We start from the raw sequence: 26,693 nt of genomic DNA on the forward strand, positions 1-26,693 counted from the left end.
GTGCAGGAATTATTCGATCACTTGCTTCTTTTTTACTCTCGACTTTAGGACCCTTCTAAGTGGAATTAAACATGGTACTAATAATGTTTTATAGATTTTCGATTTGAACCAAAGTATGAATGTTCTTGTACCACCTTTTCCTGATGGCTGCATTGTTTTTCATTATGGCAACAAGGAAGTTGAGTGAACCCAGTGATCATGTGCGACCTTCCTCTTACAGCATGTGTGGAAAGAGATTATAGGGATGTCAAGGCTGGCATTGATGGAAGAATGGAGAAAGGTTGTGATGGCTGGCACTTGAAAGAGATGGCGCCTTGTGGTTAGAGGGTGGTAAGGGAGCCTGGGCCCTCCCACTCCACCAGTCTTCGGCCCAGAAACCTGCGAGGGTTTGCCAAGGTCAGACACTCATGAGCACCTTAAAACATGCTTCTCTGGGCCACTTCTACACCTCCACTCTGTAGTTCAGGCTTTTCCAATCTGTAGTCAAGTAATGCAGAACAAACACAGTGCCTTTAGTCTGACTGGGGTGGTTTCTTCTGGCTGATCTCCCAAGAAAGAAAGTCTGCAGAGGTAATTCCTAAAGGAAGAAAAGATTTTTAACCCATAACTGGAGTTCTCAGTATATTGCATCAAGAAAGCCATACTCACCCACCCTACTATGTTAAAGTTCTTTTGATGCTCTAAAGGGTTAGAAAGGAATTGAAAGAGGTGAGTGCTATGCCATCTTCCATATCCCTGCATTAAATGATCGGCTGTATGAGAGAATGAACAGCTTCAGCAGTCATTGCAATGTGGATGGTTTCCAGTCTACTGTATTGCGGCACATGTTTTTCTCAAGGTTCTCTGTAGATACACGTAGTTGGAGAATTCTAGCTGCAGGTAAGTAACCTTTTCACACTGACTGGGAGACCCTTTGCAAATCACTGAATCCTGCAAATTAGCAAGTTTGAAAATGCAGTTTTCTAAGAATTAAAAAGTAGCTCATTAGTGTACTTGATTCTTTAATACTTAATAGTATCCTAGATTGCATCCTGTATATATGCTAAAATTAGTGAAGTCTTAATAGTGAAGTTTCACAGCACTCTGCTATTAAATGTTTGCTGAGAACATGAAGAGTGCCTTTTTGTGAATGTTTTGTTCATATTAATGAAGTGCAAGATAGAGAGGTACTAGTGTAATTAATGTGTTGTCTGCAGATTCACTTGAAATTTAATTTGAGATCTTTTAGAAACTTCTCTTACAGGTGAAGGCAGAGAGGTGGGCACATGAACAAGAGGAGAGCAAAGCAAGTGAGGAGTACATTCAAAGGCTATTAGCAGAGGAAGAAGAAGAGCACAGGCTGGCAGAAGAAAGGCAAAGAGAGATGGATGAACAGCTTAAACAAGATGAAGAGCTGGCATGGGAGCTGAGTATCAATCTGGTGAGTTTGGCTCTAGGGGGCATTAGAGCAGTGTGTTTCTCAAAGTGAGTGATCTTTATATCTTCCAGAGCATATGCAAAAATCCTTATGAAGAATTCCAAAAAAATTCTTCAAATTTTATATTGGAACCCAACATTAAATATTCAGTGCTTAAATAAGTTTAAAATCCAACAAAAGAGAGGAGAAAATAAAAATTTCCACTTTTTGAAGTGCTTACCAGTAGTTAATTTAAAATCTCATCCATAGTAACCACCTTCTTGGATACCAGGAGCTCCTCTCTTCTCCCGTCATTTAAAAAATGCTTTTTTGGAGGAGGTTAATGTCTGTAGCCTGTGTTTAGGAGTGGAAAACGCAATGGCATTGTTTGAGAAAGAGTAACTTAGAAGAATCCTAACCATTGAAATATATATAGATGTGGGATGTACATGCCTCAGTTGCATTTTGATATAACCTGCCATTTTGTGGTAATACACTGGACCCTCACTAGAACGCACGTCTATATAGTGCGAATTCACATATAACATGGTCGCAGCCATAGATCCCCAAATTACTTTAATTGCAGTTCATTTTAACGCAGTCCCTGCTATAACGCTGTCCCCCCACGTTAACGCGGTACTGCGCATGGATCCCAAATCCCATGTTCTAGCAAGCGTCCAGTATACTAATGAAAAACAATGGATTTATCACTAATGGAAAAACTCCTCTTCTCCTGATATCACTGCCTCCAGGTAAATTTAATGCATGCTGAATGCAGTTCCCTATCTATACTTCTTGTTTGCACCAAAAAATTCGTGCAAATAACTAATCCTGTGTACAGAAGCACAATTATTTTCAATTTTGTCTAATTTCTATATGTTTCCTGTCATTAAAGAACAAGTCCACCAGTGAACACATGTTCAGCACTCCTTTACTTGCAAACAGTCACACGTCTGGCCCATCTCCAATTAGTTCATGCAAGACAAAGAACAAATCAAGCAACTCTGGAGACATCCAAAAGTAAGTAATCAAGCTTTCTGTCCAAGATTTGTTGGTACATTTCCACAACATACACAGCATGTGAAAGGAGAAATATGGTTTTTAGTTTGGAAAGAAATAAGTGCGGCTAAACTTGAAAATGTACCCCTGTAAAAGAGCACATTGGCATTCTGTGTTGATTCTCTCAACTACTTCCTTATCAAACTTGCTCAGGTAACAGATAAAAAGATGGATTTTCTAATTGTCAGTAGAGCAAATTCAACCTGGAATCTGAAAGTCAAGTTGTGTTCTTACTCTGAGATGACATAGCAATAGAGATTCTGCAGTTGGAGCTCGTTTAGTAATTCTGTTGATGTATGGCCAAGAATAGAATCAGTCTTGTTCTCCTGTAGCTGCAGTGCAAATAGTGAAAACGTCAGTAAACAGATAAGATTTGACATATACAGGTAGATCTACTGAATAACAAGTGCCGCCTTTGCATAGTTGACTCTTTCGATTGTAACCTCACTTTAAGATCACTGTGTTCTGCCTCGATATCCTGTTGTAGTCTCATTGGCCTACTTAGGCTGAATTTATTCTATGTTGATATATTCTTTAAACTTGATCACTGTGGCCCCTTTGGTTACTCACCTTTAGTTCTGTTCCTGGCAGATCAGTTTCTGTTAACTTCTTTTCTTTTTTAAAAAGAAAAGGAGTACTTGTGGCACTAGCTCACTTCATCGGATGCATCCGATGAAGTGAGCTGTAGCTCACGAAAGCTTATGCTCAAATAAATTTGTTAGTCTCTAAGGTGCCACAAGTACTCCTTTTCTTTCTGCAGATACAGACTAGCACGGCTGCTACTCTGAAACCTTTCGTTTTTAAGTTCACTTTTTCAGAGAAGAAAAGGAGTAGAAACCTTTTCAGAGAAGTGTTCTTCAGTCCTTATGGACTTGTATGCCATCCAGTCTTCCAGTTAGGATCAGAGAACTTGACCCTTTATGGTCCTCCAGCTGTGGCTGGTAGCCACACTGGGTAATCACTATTGCCTTTTAAAGTAAATATGAACTATTTCTCATGGCTTCAAGGAGGCTTAGAAAGTGTAATGGCAAGAATTTGTTTCTTGTTGATGCAATAAATCACCTTCAAAACGACTATAGGTAAATGGTTTTTCATTTGTAAAATAAGCTATCGCGTAATCTTTGGATTCTAGTGGTGATCTGCATTACTTTTTTTAGCATACTTTTTTTTTTTTTTTGGTAATCTATGGTAACTAGAAGCTACTGAATGTTACAGTATTTCAGCACAGGATAATGTGAAAGATAATAGTGGGACACTCACCTACACTGATCTGAAGATTCAGAGAAATGTGGAGGACTCTCAGACTTTAATTTGATGCTTAAAGTTTTGTCTTACTATGTGCTTTTTTCCCCCCCCTTAAGGTATCTGTCTCCAAAATCACCTTGTGCCTCGGTATCAATGTCGCTCTCTAAAAAAGCAGAGAAAGGCAGGAATAACTCCTTTTCTATGGTAATCTATGTCTCCATATTGAAGTTATATATGGCACAATTTATTAGTAGTTGCATGTTCTTTTCTTTTTGTTGAGGGTATATAGACTGGAAGTACATATATAGCCATAAAAATGAACACACTGTCATCTTAAAAAGGTAAAGGTTGTATTTAAACAGAATTTCAGAAATGGCCTTAGAAAGCATTTCATCCATACAATCTGTATCACTGACTAGGCAAAATATATTTTTGTTACTCTGTGAAAAATTGCAAGATCCAAATATATATTCTGATTCTCTGATATCAAGTGTTGGAGCCAGAAAATTCATTGTTAAGGTCTGCTAAACAGGGGTAATTTCGCCTTATGTTTGAGACCTCTACTTTTCTGACCAAAAAAAATATTCTAACTGCAAATTCAACATAGCATCTGGAAGGCAAGCTTGTATTCATTTTGACTTGTGCATCATCCCCAACAAGAATTGTACAATGGTGACTTGGTTAATAGTTCTGTTGGTGCACAGGCCAGAAAAGAATCCAACTTAATACCCTCTAGCTTTCAGAGCTAATGCAGCCAACAGAAATGAAACGTGCTTTTTATTTTATCAAATTTTCTATTTATATAAAAGCTTATCAGAGCACAATAAACGTTTCTGAACAGAAGTAAAAGTTTATAGAATAACTTTTCACCAAGCTGTATTTGATCGGTTTGTTTTCAGTTTTGCCTTATCTTTTCTGTAGGAAAATAATAACACTGAAGAGGACATCTTAATGTGGCAAGAAAAGGATAGAGAGGAAATGCCAACATTGTCTCCACAAACTTTCTCCACTGTTCAAGACAGAAATGTTAAGGATTCATTTTTAGAATCATGTCTGACTTATTTAAATACCTCTCCTGTAGTGGGGTCTCATCCCATTGAGTGGGAAGGTCTGTCAGGAGCAAACTATCAGGTAGATAAAATTACAAATGCACTTCGCAATGTCACAAAACAGGAAAGGCCTGATACTGGACTTCCTTCTTCTAGTGGAGAGGTAGCCAGAAGTGCCTTTGAAAATGATAACTCTACATGTACAGAAAACATAGACTTTGAAAAATGTGTAGAAATTAGCTCTTCTCTTCAGGAAGTGGTTGATTCTGTGACGTCTGGCAAATTAGAGAACAGGGATGCATCCCATAATCTCATGGAAGTGGCTGCAAACTGCTCAGTTGAAGGAAAGAAACAAAATGTGTTACAGAACAGTAAGGAAACTCCAAAAAGAAAATCTCAAGAATCTCCAACTGAAGCAGCAGTTGATTTATGCTTGATTGATAAAAGGAGGAAAATTTTTCCAGAAACTTTTGAAGACCAAGAGGAGAATGTAAATGATCTTAATGTGCAAATGCATATAGATTTGGAGAAGCAGCTTTATGAGAGGCGTAAGCAAGAGGAGCAAGACAGGCTCCTGGCTCTACAACTTCAGAGAGAGATAAACAGGGAGCAAAAGACATTAAACCGAAAGAAAGGCTCTCCAGATGAGTACCTTCTGCGTCCTAAAGCATCTCCATCTTTGGAGGAATCTCCAACTGGGAGAGGTAGTCATAAGACTGCAAGTGAGTCGACATCTCCCAAGAGCCAGACTGAAATGAGTCATCGGAAACTGCGAAGAAGCTCCCACAATGAGAACTGGCAGCCTCCCACCAAGCTCCAGATGAAATCGCCCAGTGTCAGAGGAGGAAAAGTGTTGAACTGTGTCAACAGCTGTGCCTCAAAGGATATCCAATCTCTGTTGACCAAGAATAAGCAAAAGACAATCCTTCAGATGTTTAAGAGGTCTGTTTCAAAGTAAACGATCAATAGGACTATGAAGGCACAGTGGGGTGGATGGGAAATAAAGCAGTATCCTTCCTGGTATCAGATAAAGCTTCTTGTAAACAGCTACTTTTAAGTTGATTGTATTAAAGGAGGATCATTTTAGAGCATAAATGCACTCAGAATTATACAGTGCTGTTGAGCCAAGGAGCCTCTAATGCCTTCCTTTTCTCCAGACCTTATTAGTTTTAGTTAATTTCTTAACTAAATACAGAACGAGTCTGTATCTTCAATTATTTGTTCACTGCAGGGCTACAGCACTACAGACTTCCATCAACACAGCTACTCTGCATTATGTTGAAGGCCTGGACTGGAACCTCACCCTGCTTGATTAGTGTTGGCTGGTGAAGATATGACAGTTAACCATGTCTGTTGTAGTTTTTTTCCCTCACAGTTTTATAATTAGATTACTATAGAAAATATTGGATAAATTAGCATTACTTATTTTTCTATAACAATATGATGAATTTCATCAAAAGTATATAATATACAAAATCACCAGACTGGAAAATGGGGGGTGGGGGAGGAAAAGTCAAGATAAAGAGACTATAATTTGGAATAAGTTATAATTAATGAATCAACAAGTGTGAATAAGGACTAGGTTTATTCCCAGTTTTGAGTTAGTTTATTTGGCTGGTTATAAGAGTACCCTTTCTTTTTGTTGTCTTTGTAGGATATCATCCCTTTATGTCAGTAACCATTTTCCTCCTGCTTTGCTTTTTTGGTACATGTTAAATGTTTTTGTTCAAATAAGCAAATAATATCAGAGTTTTATAATTCATCTGAATTGCTGTTTGTCTAGAATACAAGAAACTTCAGGCCTGTGAGGAAAAGTTATTGCAGGCTACAAAAGATAGATAAAGGGTTCTCATTTGCCCACATTTCTCCTTCCTCGTTACTTCTCTGAAATTCCCAGTTTACTATTTGTCTGCATTGTGAGGAAACAAAAATTAACAATTTTGTTTCATTTGGACTTGCCAAATGTTTACCTAAATGTTAATATACAGAAATATTGATGACACTATTCTATGTATATTCACATTTTTAGTGAATGAGTATTACAGTAAATGTTTGAATCTTATTTTGATCTGTACATTTGTTTGAACAACAATTAGTTTGGGTGTACTTGGAATGAAAAATTCCAAAACAAAAACTGTGTTTTGGCTCTGAGTTTAGTCTTTAAGGTCAAGCACTTTTCATGGTTTAAGTGTGAGATGTTCCCAAGCCACAATACAGCTGCTGTTTCTTCTGACTTTGTATCAATTAAAATGGCTTTCATCACTATGTAACTTGAATTAATTATTTTGCCATTCTTTTCCTAGGGAAGACTAAAAATACCTGTTTTTAAATTTTGGGTGTAAACCAGGGATTCTCAACCTTTTTCTTCGAGGCCCCCCAACGAGCTACAAAAACTCCATGGCCTGTCTGTGCCACAACTGTTTTTTCTGCATATAAAAGCCAGAGCCAGCATTGGTGTAGCAAGGAGAGCAGTTGCCTGGGGCCCCACACTGCAGGAGTCCCCACAAAGTTAAGTTGCTCAAGCTTCAGCCCCAGGTGGCAGGGCTGGGAGCCCTGGGGTTCAGCCCCACACAATGGGGCTTCAGCTTTCTGCCCTGGGCCCCAGCAAGTCTAACACTGGCCCTGCCTGGTGGCCCCCTGAAACCTGCTCATGGCCCTCCAGGGGGCCCTGGACCCATGTTTAAGAACCACTGGTGTAAACAGCATTTTAAAATAATTTCTGGAAAGCATAAGCAGTGGGACAAGCCAAAAAGCTGTGCATGACTTTTTGTCTTCTGATGTTTATGACAATAATAATAGCAGCATGGTATGAGCATTATATGCATAAATGGTACTTTCCCAGAAGAGCTTTTCAGTCTAACAAAGACAATAGGTGAGATGATACATTTAAAATAAAAAAAACACCAGACCCAAAACAAAACCATTCTCCACTTTGCCCAGGTTATTGCTTTCTCAACCCTTGTGTAGAAGGCTTCACTTACTGTATTTTTCTTTATAAAATATCCTAATTTATATTCGCAAAAAGAAAAGGAGTACTAGTGGCACCTTAGAGACTAACCAATTTATTTGAGCTACTCCTTTTCTTTTTGCGAATACAGACTAACATGGCTGCTACTCTGAAACCTAATTTATATTCTATCCCAGTCCAGCCCTTAATTTTTCTTTTCAATTTTTATACTTATTTAATATGTTTTTACTCTATTACTAATCTTATCTTTTCCCAAAGCTGTTAACCCTTTCCTACATTAAAATGTTTCTCTAAAAACAAAACGTTGACTAGATTCCTGCTCTCCCTAGCATGCACAAGCTGTGATTCCTCTAGCTTTCAAAAGATTTTTTTTTCTTTGAGGCACTGGTAGTTCAGCCCCATTTGAAGGCCAGCTGCCTACACTTAATCATAGAAACATAGAATATCAGGGTTGGAAGGGACCTCAGGAGGTCATCTAGTCCAACCCCCTGCTCAAAGCAGGACCAAACCCCAATTAAATCATCCCAGCCAGGGCTTTGTCAAGCCTGACCTTAAAAACTTCTAAGGAAGGAGATTCTACCACCTCCCTAGGTAATGCATTCCAGTGTTTCACCACCCTCCTAGTGAAAAAGATTTTCCTAATATCCAACCTAAACCTCCCCCAGATCATTTATGAAGATATTGAACAAAACAAGCTCCAGGATCAACCCTTGGGGCACTCCACTTGATACCGGCTGCCAGCTAGACATGGAGCCATTGATCACTACCCGTTGAGCCCGACAATCTAGCCAACTTTCTACCCACCTTATAGTGCATTCATCCAGCCCATACTTCTTTAACTTGCTGACAAGAATACTGTGGGAGACCATGTCAAAAGCTTTGCTAAAGTCAAGATACAATACATCCACTGCTTTCCCTTCATCCACAGAACCAGTAATCTCATCATAGAAGGCGATTAGATTAGTCAGGCATGACCTTCCTTGGTGAATCCATGCTGACTGTTCCTGATCACTTTCCTCTCATGTAAGTGCTTCAGGATTGATTCCTTGAGGACCTGCTCCATGATCTTTCCGGGGACTGAGGTGAGGCTGACTGGCCTGTAGTTCCCAGGATCCTCCTCCTTCCTTCCCTAATACCTTTTGCAGTTTTTTTGTTTCAGTTCCTTCTGACTTCGTTCAGAAAAGAAGTTTCCTGTCTAGCTCTCTATTGCCTCGGTAAATTTTTTATCCAGTTTTGATGGCATTTCTGCAACTTTATTGTTCCTTTGTTCTCTTTTGGTTACAGCATTGTCTCCCCATTGGTGCTTTTTAGCTTTGCAGATGAAATAGGCCTAGTCTACATTAAAAATTTACACCAGCATGGCTGTATTGATCAGGGATACAAAAAAACCATACCCCCTAGTGACATAGCTATGCTGACAAAACCACCAGTGTAAGACACAGCTATGCCAACAGAAGAGGGCTTCTGTCAGCATAGCTAACATTCAGGGGAAGTGGTGTTCCTATATCGGCCAAAATGCTACTTCTGTCAGTGTATGCTGCATCTAGGCTAAGGGGCTATGCGAACAGCCTCTGTAATCTAGACATAGCCATAGTCTGAGTTATCAGTGCTGCTTTGAGGCAAGGAGGGATTTTTGGCTGTTGTGGGTAGATCAATTCAGTTATGTCTACACTAGCATTTTTGTTGGTAAAACATTTGTCAGTGGGGGGGTGGAAAAAAAACACACCCCTGACTGACATAAGTTTCATTGACAAAAGTGCTGGTGTAGACAGCACTATTGCAGTGGCAGATGCTATCCCGCCGACATAGATACCACTGCTCATTAGAGGTGATTTAATTATGCCAGCAGGAGAGCTCTCTCCTGCCGACATAAAGCAGCCACACAGGAGACCTTACAGTGGCACAGCTGTACCATAGAGTAAGGTCCATAGGGTACACGTAGCCTTTGGCACACTATGGGTCATTGGCCCTATTTTTCTCAGGTATACTGTCATATAATTAAAGACTCTCAAATGCATACGTACAATGGGAGAGGATTAAAGTTACAAATGCAACTTTAATTTTGACACTTCCTAACTTTAGAGTGCTTTGTTGGTAACCTCAACGATCTTTTAATATTCTTCTGTGATTTCCTAGTTTAAAAATGAAAAAAATATATTGTGTGCAAGTTTAGCAGCCCCCCTGCCCTCCCCAACTGCTTTGGATTATCAGCAGAGTTAAAACCTAGGACAGTTCAGTGCGGTAGCATACCTCTACTGCTTGAGCTAAAAAAGTAATTACATTACTTATCAGAGTCAGAAGGCTGTTATCCTCTCTGGACCTGCCACATAACATGCTAAAACAGTGGTTATATATACAGGAATGGCCCCATTTTGCAGATAACATACCTAAGCACCTAGCTTTGGCAGATTCTTTGAGAGGCAATACAGCTGAGATTTGGGCTGCCATATTAGAGAGAATAGTTCTACAGCTTTCTGCCAGCAGTGACTCTGTATCCTCTTACCTCCTAATGTTACAGATATGAGACCTTACTCAGTGTTAATGATTGTGGAATGTGCAGCACTAACACCAGTTAGGAGAAGTGAATCTAAAACTCATGGTTGCCTGGTTTGTTGGTCAGTTTGCTTTTCCTTAAGCCAAAGGGTGGCAGTGGCAACAGAAGGAGAAGGACCCATTTTGTTTGTGCCTCATCTGGAGGTTCAAGTCTGTGTAACTGTTTCAGAGTGATGTCAGTGCCTTGATGAAGCTGAGAAGTATGCACAGTTCAAAGGGAGATTTTTCCTTGGCTAACTGCTTTAAGATCATGAGATCTCATCTGCTCCTGGGGTTTCAGCTTCTATATAAAAAATAACCAAAAATCTACCCCTTGACTCTCAAACTCTTCCCTTCCACTTCCCATTCAAATTGTTTTTGTAAAACTGATCTTTCACTCCTGTGAAGAGCCTTTCACTCATGTGATTGTGAGAATCTCAGCTTACTTTTCATTAATTTAAAAAAAAAAAATCTTCTAACCCTTATGGTTGTAAAGGAAGGCTTGAAAATGTGACTCCTAAAAGCACAAAAAGTTATTTTCAAGTCAGTTTCATGACTTTTGGGGTGCTTGACTCATGCTTTTTAAAAACTTGGATGGCAGTCACATTAGCTTGCTGGATTAAACCGTGTATTGGAGAAATTTTGCTGGTGAGGCTCTTGTCCCACCAACTATCAGATTATGTCCTACAGAGATTATTGTGACTTCCTGAACCAGTGGCTACTGGCTCATTTTCTTTACATACTTTCAACAGATACAACATTGATGCTTTGTTTCACCTGATGCATTATTTAGGGAAAAGGAGCAAGATTTTTAAGAATGCCTACAGTTAGGCTCCTCAGTCTGTATGTAGACAACTAAATAAATGGCCTGATTTTTCAGAAGTGCTTTTCCCATTGAGGTTAATAACAAATAAGAAAACCTACAGTTATAGCGATGTTAAAAACAAACCTATCCAAATGGCAAAAATTGGACCTGGATCTGATTTCAAGCACTTCAAAGTTCAGGGGTATATGGAGCCAGGGTTCTTTGCCTATTTTACCTTGGCCTTTGTGTCTATAAAGGTAAGAACCATCTTTAAAATTCCGGATTGGCTCCGCCTTTAGATTTCATATACCCCCCCCCCAAAATCAGTGTGAGTCTGGTTTTATAATAAATTCCCCTTCCACCTCCTCTGCTTTTAATTTAATTTCTTCTGTAGGGCTGCCATTTTTCATGCTTCCCAAACTACATATGTTGTGGGGGAAATTGGTTAAATCTGCTCAGCTGGTGCTGAATTATTGGATGATAGAAGTGCAAAAGTGTATTCTATTTTCAAGAATGCTTTTTTCCTGTCTTATAAATCAAAGATGGTAGAAAAAGACCCTCCAAACTTTTTTTTTTAAATTGTAGTATCTATTGCCATAGCACGTGCATTCATTGATTAAATACACTTCAGAAGTCATCCTTAAATAATGGTATTCAAAATTCCGCTATCTTGAATGTCCTCTATCGTGAATGCCTTATGGGCCAAATGGTTAATCTGAGTGTGACTCTAAATTAGTGTTCAAATGAAAATAAAACTAATTAACAACACAAAACTATTTCAATTTATTTTAAAAATGTGTATTTCTAAAATTGGTCCATGCACAGATTACTTAATTTGAAGATCTTTCCATCTCAGGGATAATCTGGAGTTGGTTCTGTATAAAAAAAAAAAAAAAAATCTCCATTAATGTTAAAACATTTGTTCTCAAGGCTGTCTGTGAGCAAGCTGGCCATTCAGTTCTAACTCTCCTGGTGGCCTGCTGCCAAATTGAATTAAAAGACAACTGAAAACACAAAAAATACTTTCCAATTGTTACTACTCAAGGTAAACAATTACAGTAGTTGGCACAGGGCTCTTATAGGAGTGTACATGGAAGGTGAAGTTACCCATGAGACAGTTGCTCTAGTGAGATGTAGTTCTCACTAAAAAGTTTTAAAACTCCTGTTGTTAAGGTAAGCTACATGACAAAGGGAACTGCCTTCTACGGATAGGACATATTTCACTATTGTTTCTCTAGTCTAGTCCAGTGTCACTTTTAGAGCTACAAAACCTTCAGTCAAGCTGTTCATAGCATGAGCTGCCACCAAAGCACCCACACTACTCATGACATCACTTGGCCCACACACAGGTATTACACTTCTACGTTCTGCCTCACCCACAACATTTGCACCACTGCTGCCCCTCCAGCACTTCCCAATTCAATACCTCTCAGCACCTATGCCACCTATAGCACCCACTGCATTCATAGTGCTTGTGCTTTGTAGCCCTGACTATAATGTGTAGGCCTGCTGAAGTATGGAAGTTCTGAGCACTCCCCCCAGAGCCCAAGTCTCACCATTGATAGTGCTTGAGGCCTTTAGCTTCAATGTGCGGCCTCCAAGGTCTGCACTGAAGCATAGCGCTCTAGGTACCTGCCTAAAGCCCTAGTTCCTGGAGTCCTGTGATGAATCTCAAGTTTAATTAAAAAAAAACATAGACTCATAGGACTGATAGGGACCTCAGGAGGTCATCTAGTCCAGTCCCCTGCACTCATGGCAGGACAAAGTATATCTAGACCATTCCTGACAGGTGTTCGTCTAACCTGCTATTAAAAATCTCCACTGATGGAGATTCCACAACGTCTCTAGGCAATTTATTCCAGCGCTTAACTTAATAATGGGTTTAGATTTCATGTTTCAGAGTAACAGCCGTGTTAGTCTGTATTCGCAAGAAGAAAAGGAGTACTTGTGGCACCTTAGAGACTAACCAGTTTATTTGAGCATGAGCTTTCGTGAGCTACAGCTCACTTCATCAGATACATACCGTGGAAACTGCAGCAGACTTTATATATACACAGAGAATATGAAACAATACCTCCTCCCACCCCACTGTCCTGCTGGTAATACCTTATCTAAAGTAATCGTCAGGTTAGGCCATTTCCAGCACAAATCCAGGTTTTCTCACCCTCCACCCCCCCACACAAATTCACTCTCCTGCTGGTGATAGCCCATCCAAAGTGACAACTCTTTACACAATGTGCATGATAATGAAGTTAGGCCATTTCCTGCACAAATCCAGGTTCTCTCACTCCCTCACCCCCCTCCAAAAACCCACCCCCATACACACACAGACTCACTCTCCTGCTGGTAATAGCTCGTCCAAACTGACCACTCTCCAAGTTTAAATCCAAGTTAAACCAGAACATCTGGGGGGGGGGGGGGAGGAGGAAAAAACAAGAGGAAATAGGCTACCTTGCATAATGACTTAGCCACTCCCAGTCTCTATTTAAGCCTAAATTAATAGTATCCAATTTGCAAATGAATTCCAATTCAGCAGTTTCTCGCTGGAGTCTGGATTTGAAGTTTTTTTGTTTTAAGATAGCGACCTTCATGTCTGTGATTGCGTGACCAGAGAGATTGAAGTGTTCTCCGACTGGTTTATGAATGTTATAATTCTTGACATCTGATTTGTGTCCATTTATTCTTTTACGTAGAGACTGTCCAGTTTGACCAATGTACATGGCAGAGGGGCATTGCTGGCACATGATGGCATAAATCACATTGGTGGATGTGCAGGTGAACGAGCCTCTGATAGTGTGGCTGATGTTATTAGGCCCTGTGATGGTGTCCCCTGAATAGATATGTGGGCACAATTGGCAACGGGCTTTGTTGCAAGGATAAGTTCCTGGGTTAGTGGTTCTGTTGTGTGGTATGTGGTTGTTGGTGAGTATTTGCTTCAGGTTGCGGGGCTGTCTGTAGGCAAGGACTGGTCTGTCTCCCAAGATTTGTGAGAGTGTTGGGTCATCCTTTAGGATAGGTTGTAGATCCTTAATAATGCGTTGGAGGGGTTTTAGTTGGGGGCTGAAGGTGACGGCTAGTGGCGTTCTGTTATTTTCTTTGTTAGGCCTGTCCTGTAGTAGGTAACTTCTGGGAACTCTTCTGGCTCTATCAATCTGTTTCTTTACTTCCGCAGGTGGGTATTGTAGTTGTAAGAAAGCTTGACAGAGATCTTGTAGGTGTTTGTCTCTGTCTGAGGGGTTGGAGCAAATGCGGTTTAGATAAGCTATTACCAGCAGGACAGTGGGGTGGGAGGAGGTATTGTTTCATATTCTCTGTGTATATATAAAGTCTGCTGCAGTTTCCACGGTATGTATCTGATGAAGTGAGCTGTAGCTCACGAAAGCTCATGCTCAAATAAACTGGTTAGTCTCTAAGGTGCCACAAGTACTCCTTTTCTTCTTTAGATTTCATGGTTGTTTAAAAAAATATTTAAAAAAACACTTCAAACCATGAGCTGAACATCCCATATGCAATGATGTGTGCCTGAGTCTACAGGCAGCCTTGAACAGCCGCTCTAAGGTGTGAACTGGTCTGAGAGTAACCAACATAAGAATTGTCATACTGGGTCAGACCAATGGTCCATTAAGCCGTCTGCTGTCTTCCAACAATCATAGAATCATAGAATTGGGAGGGACCTCAAGAGGTCATCTAATCCAGTCCCCTGCACTCAAGGCAGGACTAAGTGTTATGGTTGGCGTCAGATGCTTCAGAGGGAATGAACAGAACACAGCAGCTATCAAGTGATCCATCCATTGTCATCCAGTTCCAGCTTCTGTCAATCAAAGGTTTAGGGACACTCAGAGCATGGGGTTGCACCCTGACCATCTTGGCTAATAGCCATTGATGGACCTATACTCCATGAACTTATCTAACTCTTTTTTGAACCCAGTTATACTTTATGCCTTCACAACACAGAATCATAGAACTGGAAGGGACCTCGAGAGGTCATCTAGTCCAGTCCCCTGCACTCAAGGCAAGACTAAGTATTATCTAGACACTCCTTCACAGGTGTTTGTCTAACCTGCTCTTAAAAATCCCCAATGATGGCGATTCCACAATGTCCCTAGGCAATTTATTCCAGTGCTTAACCACTCTGACACTTAGGAAGTTTTTCCTAATGTCCAACCTAAACTGCGCTTGCTGCAATTTAAGGCCATTGTTTCTTGTTAAGAAGAACAATTTTTCTCCCTCCTCCTTGTAACAACCTTTTATGTACTTGAAAACTGTTATGTCCCCTCTCAGTCTTCTCTTCTCCAGACTAAACAAACCCAATTTTTTCAATCTTCCCTTATAGGTCATATTTTCTAGACCTTTAATCATTTTAATTGCTCTTCTCTGGACTTTCTCCAATTTGTCCACATCTTTCCTGAAATGTGACACCCAGACCTAGACACAATACTCCAGTTGAGGCCTAATCAGTGTGCAGTAGAATTACATCTTGTGTCTTGCTTACAATACTCCTGCTAATACATCCCAGAATTATGTTTGCTTTTTTTGCAACAGCGTTACACTGTTGACTCATATTTAGCTTGTGATCCACTATGATCCCCAGATCCCTTTCCGCAGTACTCCTTCCTAGGCAGTCATTTCCCATTTTGTATGTATGCAACTGATTGTTCCTTCCTAAGTGGAGTACTTTGCATTTGTCCTTATTGAATTTCATCCTATTTACTTCAGACCATTTCTCCAGTTTGTTCAGATCATTTTGAATTTTAATCATATCCTCCAAAGCACTTGCAACCCCTCACAGCTTGGTATCATCCGCAAACTTTATGGGTGTACTCTCTATGCCATTATCTAAATTATTTATGAAAATATTGAACTGAACCGGACCCAGAACCGATCCCTGTGGGACCCCCCTCGGTATGCCCTTCTAGCATGACTCTGAACCACTGATAACTACTCTCTGGGAATGATTTTCCAACCAGTTCTGCACCCATCTTATAGTAGCTCCATCTAGGTTGCATTTCCCTAGTTTGTTTATGAGAAGGTCATGTGAGACTGTATCAAAAGCCTTACTAATGTCAAGATATACCACATCTACTGCTTCCCCCCTATCCACAAGGCTTGTTACCCTGTCAATGAAAGTTATCAGGTTGGTCTGACGCGATTTGTTCTTGACCATAGGAACCACCTTCTTGGATACCAGGAGCTCCTCTCTTCTCCCATCTTCTAGGTGTTTGCAAATTGATTGCTTAATTATTTGCTCCATTATCTTTCTGGGTACAGAAGTTAAGCTGACTGATCTGTAATTCCTCGGGTTGTCCTTATTTCCCTTTTTATAGATGGGCACTATATTTGCCATTTTCCAGTCTTCCCATCTTCCACGACTTTTCAAAGATAAGTGCTAATGACTCAGTTAGCTCCTTGAGTATTCTAGGATGCATTTCACCAGGCCCTGGTGATTTGAAGACATCTAACTTGTCTAAGTAATTTTTGACCCGTTCTTTCCCTATTTTAGACTCTGATCCTACCTCATTTTCACTGGCATTCACTAGGTTAGACGTCCAATCGCCACCAACCTTCTTGGTGAATACTGAAACAAAGAAGTCATTAAGCACCTCTGCCATTTCCACATTTTCTGTTATTGTCTGTCCCCCCTCATTAAGTAATGGGCCTACTCTGTCCTTGGTCTTCCTTTTGCTTCTAATGTATTTGTATAAAGTTTTATTGTTTCCTTTTATGTCTCTAGTTTGATCTCGTTTTGTGCCTTAGCTTTTCTAATTTCGTCCCTACATACTTGTGTTATTTGTTTATATTCATCCTTTGTAATTTGAACGAGGTTTCCACTTTTTGTGGGACTCTTTTTTGACTTTTAGATTATTGAAGATCTCCTGGTTAAGCCATGGTGGTCTCTTGCCATACTTCCTATCTTTCCTATGCAGTGGGATAGTTTGCTCTTGTGCCCTTAATAACGTCTCTTTGAAAAACTGCCAACTGTGTTCAATTGTTTTTCCCCTTAGACTTGCTTCCCAGGGGATTTTACCTACCAACTCCCTGAGCTAAAGTCTGCCTTCTTGAAATCCATTGTCTTTATTGTGCTGTTCTCCCTCCTACCATTCCTTAGAATCATGAACTCTACCATTTCATGATCACTTTCACCCAAGTTGCCTTCCACTTTCAAATTCTCAACCAGTTCTTCCCTATTTGTCAAAATCAAATCTAGAACATCCCCTGGCAATGAGTTCCACAGATTGACTGTGCATTGTGTGAAGAAGTACTTCCTTATGTTTGTTTTAAACTGCTACCTATTAATTTCGTAGGGTATCCTGGGGTTCTTGTGTTATGTGAAGGGATACATAACGCTCCCTTATTCACTTTCTCCAACCCATTCATGATTTTATAGACCTCTATCATATCCCCCCTTAATCATTTAGTTTCTAAGCTGAACAGTCCTGGCCTTTTAAACCTCTCCTCCTATGAAAGCTGTTCCAGATCCCTAATCATTTTGTTGCCCTCTGTACTTTTTCCAATTCTCTCTCTCTCTTTATATATATATTGAGATGGGGCAAGCAGAACTGTGGGTGTACCATGCATTTATATAGTGGCATTATATTTTATCTGTTTCCTAATGGTTCTTAATATTGTTAGCTTTTTTTGACTGCTGCTGCACATTTTGAGTGGATGTTGTCAGAGAGCTATCCATGATGACTCCAAGATCTTTTTCTTGAGTGTTAACAGCTAATTTTGATACCATCATTTTGCTTGTATATTGTGATTATGTTTTCAATGTGCGTTACTTTGCATTTATCAACATTTAATTTCCTCTGCCATTTTCTTCCTTACTCACCCCATTTTGTGAGATCCCTTTGTAACTCGTCACAGTCAGCTTTGGACTTTACAATCTTGAATATTTTGGTATCATCTGCAAACTTGGCCACCTCAGTGCTTATCCTCTTTTCCTGATAATTTTTGAATATGTTGAACAGCACAGATCCCACTACAAATCCTTGGGAAACCCCACTATTTACCTGTTCACTGTGTAAACTGACCATTTAATTCTCATCTTTTTTGTTTCCTATCTTTTAACCAATTACTGAGTCATGAGAGGACCTTCCCTCTTATCCCATGACTGCTTACTTTGCTTAAGAGCCTTTGGTGTGGGATCACGTCAAAGGCTTTCTGAAAGTCCAAGTACACTATATCAACCGGATCACCCTTGTCCACATGCTTGTTGACCCCCTCAAAGAATTCTAATATATTGGTGAGGTATGATTTCCCTTTACAAAAACTGTGTTGACTCTTCCCCATAATAGCTAGGAAAATTGTGGAATCCCCATCCTTTGAAGTTTTTAAGAACAAGTTAGACAAACTCCTGTCAGGGATGGTCGAGGTAAACTTGGTCCTTCCTCATCACAGGGACATGGACTAGATAAGATCTTGAGGTCCCTTCCATCCGTTTCTATAATATTATGTTAATCTATGTGCCTGGTAATTCTGTTCTTTACTATAACTTAAACCAGTTTGCCTGGTACTGAAGTAAGGCTTACTGGCCTGTCACTGCAAGGATTGCCTCTGGAGCCTTCTTTAAAAATCAGCGTAATGTTAGCTATTCTTGAGTCCTATGGTACAGAGGCTGATTTAAGCAATAGGTTACATACAACAGTTAGTAGTTCTGCAATTTCATATTTGAGTTCCTTCAGAACTCTTGAGTGAATACCATGTGGTCCTGCTTTTTCTCAATTTGTTACACCTCTATTGACACCTCAATCTAGGACAGTTCCTCAAATTTGCCACCTAAAAAGAATGAAGATGACTGGATGTGGAGCTGATGTACCTGATCCTCGAGGGGGTACCTGAAAAGAGTTTTGTCTGTATGAAGTGCCACCTGATAGAGCTGTTGGAAGAAAAGATCCGAGGATTGGAGATGCAGGTGGAAACTCTGGTTTAGTTTAGAAGGGGGTTTGAGCAGATGATGGAGCAAAGACAGAAGGAGGCTGAGGGGAAAAGCTCAGACTTGCAGATGGAAGCAGGACCAAAGAACTCTGAGGGGAGACTGCTGGGTGAGGAAAGTGGACAGTTGAAGCATGTGACTAAGAGAACCAAGCAGAGGAAAAGACAGGCTAGTAAAGGAGAAATAGAGCTCAGGAACAGGTTTGCGGAGTTGGAAAATGAAGAAGGGGCACAGCAGGTGGTCTCTGAAGGTGAGACAGCAAGGAAGAAGAGAAGAGCAGCTAGTTCTATAGGAAGAGGGGAAGAGTCAATAGACATAACACCAAATATGAGCCCCAGGAGGATACAGGATGGGTTGCAGAGGCTTGCAAAGGACAATAGGAATTGAGAGGACTTGCAGCCAGAGGGAACAGGGAATAGACCAGAGAATCGCACCATCACCAGGAAAAGGCAGGTCTACATGACTGGGGACTCCTTACTGAGAAGAATAGACAGGCCTGTAACCAGAGCTGATCCAGAGAATAGAAGGGTGTGCTGTCTGCCGGGTGCTAAGATACGGGATGTGGACCTGAGGCTGAAGAGGATCCTAACAGGAGCGGGAAAGAATTCACTGATTGTCCTTCATGTGGGAACAAATGATACAGCTAGATTCTTGCTGGAACGTATCAAGGGAGACTATGCCAGGCTGGGGAAGACGCTTAAGGAAATTGAGACTCAGGTGATCTTCAGTGGGATTCTGCCTGTTCCTGGAGAAGGGCAACAAGGGTGTGACAAGATTATGAGGATCAACAGATGGCTCAGGCATTGGTGCTATAAGGAGGCCTTTGGGGTGTATAGCCACTGAGAAGCATTCATGGACAGAGGACTGTTCTCTTGGGATGGACTTCACCTGAATAGGGAGGGAAATAGACTTCTAGGATGGAGGCTGGCACAACTGATTAGGAGAGCTTTAAACTAGGAATCTGTGGGAGATGGTTGGGAGATGTCCAGGTAATCTCCAAGCCAGATTTTAACATTGAGAGGGAAGAAAACGAAGTTAGAAAGGATACAGCCGTGGGTAGGAGAATGGACATAAAGAGGAAGGGTAGTGTAGATACCAGTCTAATAGGTGATACTGGTGGTAGAATGTTTGTGCCTAATCGGGTAAAGAATGTGAGCAAAGCCAAACAGCAAAAAGTAAGATGTTTGTACACTAATGCGAGGAGTCTAAGTAACAAAATGGAGGAACTAGAGTTACTGGTGCAGGAAGTGCAACCAAATATTATAGGGATAACACAAACATGGTAGAATATTAGTCATGACTGGAGTACAGGTATTGAAAGGTATGTGCTGTTTAGGAAAGACAGAAATAAAGGCAAAGGTGATGGAGTAGTATTGTACATCAAGGATGAGGTAGACTGTAAAGAAATAAGAAGTGATGGAATGGGTAAGACAGAGTCTGTCCGGGCAAAAATCACATTGGAAAATAAAGCGACTAGAGCCTTCCCTGGGGTAGTGCTTGGGGTGTGTTATAGACCACCAGGATCCGATTTGGATATGGATAGAGCCCTCTTTAATGCTTTTAATGAAGTAAATACTAATGAGAATTGTGTGATCACGGGAGACTTTAACTTCCTAGATATAGACTGCAGGACAAGTGCTAGAAACAATAATAGGACTCAGATTTTCCTGGATTCCTTCACCGCGTAGTTGCTGAACCAACAAGAGGGGATTTGATTTTAGATTTGGTTTTGGTGAGTAGTGAGGACCTCCTAGAAGAAATGGTTTTAGGGGACAACCTTGGTTCGAGCGATCATGAGCTAATTCAATTCAAACTAAATGGAAGGATAAACAAAAATAGATCTGTGACTAGGGTTTTTTATTTCAAAAGGGCTACCTTTAAAAAATGAAGGCAATTAGTTAGGGAAGTGGATTGGACTGAAGAACTTGTGGATCTAAAGGTGGAGGAGGCCTGGAATCACTTCAAGTCAAAGTTGCAGACACTATCAGAAGCCTTGTTTCAGAGTAACAGCCGTGTTAGTCTGTATTCGCAAAAAGAAAAGGAGTACTTGTGGCACCTTAGAGACTAACCAATTTATTTGAGCATGAGCTTTCGTGAGCTACAGCTCACTTCATCGGATGCATACCGTGGAAACTGCAGCAGACTTTATATACACACAGAGATCATGAAACAATACCTCCTCCCACCCCACTGTCCTGCTGGTAATAGCTTATCTAAAGTGATCATCAAGTTGGGCCATTTCCAGCACAAATCCAGGTTTTCTCACCCTCCACCCCCCCACACACAAACTCACTCTCCTGCTGGTAATAGCCCATCCAAAGTGACAACTCTCTACACAATGTGCATGATAATCAAGGTGGGCCATTTCCTGCACAAATCCAGGTTCTCTCATCCCCTCACCCCCTCCAAAAAACACACACACACACACAGACTCACTCTCCTGCTGGTAATAGCTCATCCAAAGTGACCACTCTCCCTACAATGTGCATGATAATCAAGGTGGGCCATTTCCAGCACAAATCCAGGTTTTCTCACCCCCCCCCCCCACCCCCATACACACACAAACTCACTCTCCTGCTGGTAATAGCTCATCCAAGTGACTACTCTCCCTACAATGTGCATGGTAATCAAGGTGGGCCATGTCCAGCACAAATCCAGGCTTTCTCACCCCCCCACCCTTTTTTTTTTTTTTCCGGGGACACACACACACACACAAACTCACTCTCCTGCTGGCAATAGCTCATCCAAACTGACCACTCTCCAAGTTTAAATCCAAGTTTAACTGGAACGTCTGGGGGGGGGGGGTAGGAAAAAACAAGGGGAAATAGTCGGAGAACACTTCAATCTCTCTGGTCACGCAATCACAGACATGAAGGTCGCTATCTTAAAACAAAAAAACTTCAAATCCAGACTCCAGCGAGAAACTGCTGAATTGGAATTCATTTGCAAATTGGATACTATTAATTTAGGCTTAAATAGAGACTGGGAGTGGCTAAGTCATTAGGCAAGGTAGCCTATTTCCCCTTGTATTTTCCTACCGCTCCCCCCCCCCCCCAGACGTTCTGGTTAAACTTGGATTTAAACTTGGAGAGTGGTCAGTTTGGATGAGCTATTGCCAGCAGGAGAGTGAGTTTGTGTGTGTGTGTGTGTGTCCAGAAAAAAAAAAGGGGGAGGGTGAGAGAGCCCGGATTTGTGCTGGACATGGCCCACCTTGATTACCATGCACATTGTAGGGAGAGTGGTCACTTGGATGAGCTATTACCAGCAGGAGAGTGAGTTTGTGTGTGTGTGTGTTTTTTGGAGGGGGGGCGAGGGGATGAGAGAACCTGGATTTGTGCAGGAAATGGCCCACCTTGATTATCATGCACACTGTGTAGAGAGTTGTCACTTTGGATGAGCTATTACCAGCAGGAGAGTGAGTTTGTGTGTGGGGGGTGGAGGGTGAGAAAACCTGGATTTGTGCTGGAAATGGCCCAACTTGATGATCACTTTAGATAAGCTATTACCAGCAGGACAGTGGGGTGGGAGGAGGTATTGTTTCATGATCTCTGTGTGTATATAAAGTCTGCTGCAGTTTCCACGGTATGCATCCGATGAAGTGAGCTGTAGCTCACGAAAGCTCATGCTCAAATAAATTGGTTAGTCTCTAAGGTGCCACAAGTACTCCTTTTCTTTTTATCAGAAGCCTGCATCCCAAGAAAGGGGGAAAAAATTCATAGGCAGGAGTTGTAGACCAAGCTGGATGAGCAAGCATCTCAGAGAGGTGATTAAGAAAAAGCAGAAAGCATATAGGGAGTGGACGATGGGAAGGATCAGCAAGGAAAGCTACCTTATTGAAGTCAGAACATGTAGGGATGAAGTGTGAAAGGCTAAAAGTCAAGTAGAGTTGGACCTTGCAAAGGGAATTAAAACCAATAGTAAAAGGTTCTGTAGCCATATAAATAAGAAGAAAACAAAGAAAGAAGAAGTGGGACCGCTAAACACTGAGGATGGAGTGGAGGTCAAGGATAATCTAGGCATGGCCCAATATCTAAACAAATACTTTGCCTCAGTCTTTAATGAGGCTAATGAGGAGCTTAGGGATAATGGTAGGATGACAAATGGGAATGAGGATATGGAGGTAGATATTACCACATCTGAGGTAGAAGCCAAACTCTAACATCTTAATGGGACTAAATTGGGGGGCCCAGATAATCTTCATCTAAGAATATTAAAGGAACTGGCACATGAAATTGCAAGCCCATTAGCAAGAATTTTTAATGTATTTGTAAACTCAGGGGTTGTACCATATGCCTGGAGACTTGCTAACATAGTTCCAATTTTTAAGAAAGGGGAAAAAAAGTGATCTGGGTAACTACAGGCCTGTTAGTTTGACATCTGAAGTATGCAAGGTCAAGGAAAAATTTAAGGACATTGAGGTCAATGGTAATTGGGACAAAATACAACATGGTTTTACAAAAGGTAGATCATGCCAAACCAACCTGATCCCTTCTTTGAGAAGATAACAGATTTTTTAAACAAAGGAAACACAGTGGATCTAATTTACCTCAATTTCAATAAGGCATTTGATATGGTTCCACATGGGGAATTATTAGCTAAATTGGAAAAGATAGGGATCAATATGAAAACTGAAAAGTGAATAAGGAACTGGTTAAAGGGGAGACTACAATGGGTCATACTGAAAGGTGAACTGTCAGGCTGGAAGGAGGTTACTAGTGGAATTCCTCAGGGATTGGTTTTGGGAGAAATCTTATTTAATCTTTTTATTACTGACCTTGGCACAAAAAGTGGGAATGTGCTAATAAAGTTTGTGATGACACGAAGCTGGGAGGTATTGCCAATACAGAGAAGGACCAGGATATCATACAGGAAGATCTGGACCTTGTAAACTGGAGTAATAGTACTAGGATGAAATTTAATAGTGAAAAGTGCAAGGTCATGCATTTGGGGATTAATAAGAATTTTCGTTATAAGCTGGGGGTGCATCACTTGGAAGTAACAAAGGAGGAGAAGGACCTCGGAATATTGGTTGATCACAGGATGAGTATGAGCCGCCAATGTGATATGGCCGTGAAAAAAGCTAATGCGGTCTTGGGATGCATCAGGCGAGGTATTTCCAGTAGAGATAAGGAGGTGTTAGTACTGTTATACAAGGTACTGGTGAGACCTCATCTGGAATATTGTGTGCAGTTTGATCTCCTGTGTTTAAGAAGGATGAATTCAAAGTGGAACAGGTACAGAGAAGGGCTACTAGGATGATCCAAAGGAATGGAAAACCTGTCTTATGAAAGGAGAGTCAAAGAGCTTGGCTTGTTTAGCCTAACCAAAAGAAGGCTGAGGGGAGATATGATTGCTCTCTATAAATATATCAGAGGGATAAATACCAGAGAGGGAGAGGAATTATTTAAGCTCAGTATCAATGTGGACACAAGAACAAATGGATATAACCTGGTCACTGGGAAGTTTAGACTTGAAATTAGACAAAGGTTTCTAACCATCAGAGGAGTGAAGTTTTGGAATAGCCTTCCAAGGGAAGCAGTGGGGGCAAAAGACCTATCTGGCTTTAAGATTAAACTCAATAAGTTTATGGAGGAGATGGTATGATGGGATAATATGATTTTGGTAATTAATTGATCTTTAACTATTCATGGTAAATAGGCCCAATGGCCTGTGATGGGATGTTAAATGGGGTGGGATCTGAGTTACTACAGAAAATTGTTTCCTGGGTATCTGGCTGGTGAATCTTGCCCATACGCTCAGGGTTTAGCTGATTGCCATATTTGGGGTCAGGAAAGGGCAGATTGGCAGAGGCCCTGGGGTTTTTCGCCTTCCTCTGCAGTGTGGGGCACAGGTCACTTGCTGAAGAATTCTCTGCACCTTGAAGTCTTTAAACCACGATTTGAGGACTTCAGTAGCTCAGGCATAGGGGTAGGGGTTTGTTACCGGAGTGGATGGGTGAGATTCTGTGGCTTGCATTGTGCAGGAGGTTAGACTAGACGATTGTAATGGTCCTGTCTGACCTTAAAGTCTAAGATTCTATGATTCTAATCGCTTAGGTGTGGGAATCTCTCTTATATCCTCTGCAGTGAAGACTAATGCAAAGAATTCATTTAGCTTCTCTGCAACAGTCTTGTCCTCCTTGAGTACCTTGATCATAGTGGCCCTAGGTTGTTTGGTAGGCTTCCCACTTCTGATGTACTTGAATATTATTATTTTATTTTTTGCTGTTTGTGTCTTTTGCTATTTGCTCTTCACATTCTTTTTTGACCTGCTTAATTACACTTATACACTTGCCAAAGTTTATGCTCCTTTCTATTTTCCTCAGCAGGATTTGACATCCAGTTTTTAAACGATGCCTGTTTGCCTTGAACCACCTTTTTAGTCTGCTGATTAGCCAGGGTGGCAATTTTTGGTCCTATTTTTGTTGTTTTTTATTATTATTAATAATTATTATTATTATTATTATTTTATTAGGGGTATATGTTTAGTTTGAACCTCCATTGTGGCATTTAAGTCTGTTCCATGCAACTTGCAGGCATTTCATTCTTGTGACTGTTCCTTTTAATTTCTGTTTAACTAGCTTCTTTATTTTTGTGTAGTTCCTTTCTTTAAAGTTAAAAAATGCTACCGTTGTGTGTTTCTTTGGTATTTTTTCCGTTACAACGAAGCTAAAATTTAATTACAGTGCGGTCTCTGTGACATCTACAGGAAGCATCTGAGAAGTTTTAATTACCCCATTCGTCTGCCTGTTGTGTTTACAGAACGCTCACTGGCACTGGACTTCTGCCACCAGATTCCTGTCACCGTCACTAAGGCCAGGGGGTGGGTGGAACCCAACTGCTGCCTTCCTTAGAAGTTTTTAAGGTCAGGCTTGACAAAGCCCTGCCTGGGATGATTTAGTTGGGGATTGGTCCTGCTTTGAGCAGGGGGTTGGACTAGATGACCTCTTGAGGTCCCTTCCAACCCTGATATTCTATGATTCCTAGCAGCAGACTCAGCATGGGTGTGGTGTGAGCCACCTCCTTACAGCATGGTGGTGATGGATCCCCCGAGGGTAGCTTTGGTGTAGATGGCCAGCCTATGGAGACAGTGCCACCACTTCTCATTAATCTATAGTGCATTGCATGATATATGGTACTTTTCATAAAGCCCCAGCTCTTGGAGTCATGTGAATAGGAGAAACTGTATGTAATAATAAAAAAAGGCATTTTCTAGCCTGCCTGGTAGCATGAAGAATGGGACAAGGCTCAGCCCCACTGCCACATTTAAAGAATCACGTTGTTTCTTTAAAAGAAAAGGAGTACTTGTGGCACCTTAGAGACTAACACGGCTGTTACTCTGAAACCCGTTGTTTCTTTAAAACACCCTCCTGATTATCTATCTTATCTTATGAGAGCAAGAGCCTGACTCTTGAGTTTTTAGTGCCTGGCCCAAGGAAGGACATGGCCGCACCAGGGGCTGTCAGTGTTTGGCCTTGCTGGAGGGAGCAGATCTAGAACCCCGACTTTGGCCCTGGGCACCTCCCACTGTTGAGGGAAGGGGACAGTAGCGCCCCGCCCCGGGAGGGGCAGGGAAGTGGGCTGAGCAGCCGCGGCCACCAATAAAGCTTGATATTGAAATTGAAAGCGCCTCCCTGGGGGCGAGCGAAGGGAAAGGAGTTTGGGCGGCTCTGCGCCTGTGCACAGCAACCGGGCAGGTGGCTGGTG

At 41.1% G+C, this 26,693-nt stretch overlaps 1 protein-coding gene across 10 annotated transcripts in view; it reads left to right on the plus strand.

Annotated features, from left to right (window-relative positions):
* Positions 1-7,014, plus strand: part of RNF168 (ring finger protein 168) — a 30,603-nt gene extending 23,589 nt beyond the window's left edge. For 9 of the 10 annotated variants that reach the window (XM_077825840.1, XM_077825833.1, XM_077825838.1 and 6 more), the window contains 5 exons: positions 1,244-1,420; positions 2,292-2,416; positions 3,817-3,904; positions 4,622-5,691; positions 5,981-7,014. In XM_077825840.1, the coding sequence (XP_077681966.1) occupies positions 1,244-1,420; positions 2,292-2,416; positions 3,817-3,904; positions 4,622-5,691; positions 5,981-6,065 (1,545 nt within the window). In that variant the 3' untranslated portion in view covers positions 6,066-7,014. Of the gene's footprint in view, positions 1-1,243; positions 1,421-2,291; positions 2,417-3,816; positions 3,905-4,621 lie in introns of all 10 variants that reach the window. The other variant, XM_077825841.1, reaches the window with a different exon arrangement.
* Positions 7,015-26,693: the final 19,679 nt, after the last annotated feature.

This window comes from Eretmochelys imbricata, chromosome 9 (assembly GCF_965152235.1).
Source record: "Eretmochelys imbricata isolate rEreImb1 chromosome 9, rEreImb1.hap1, whole genome shotgun sequence".
NCBI classification, from domain to species: Eukaryota; Metazoa; Chordata; order Testudines; family Cheloniidae; genus Eretmochelys; species Eretmochelys imbricata.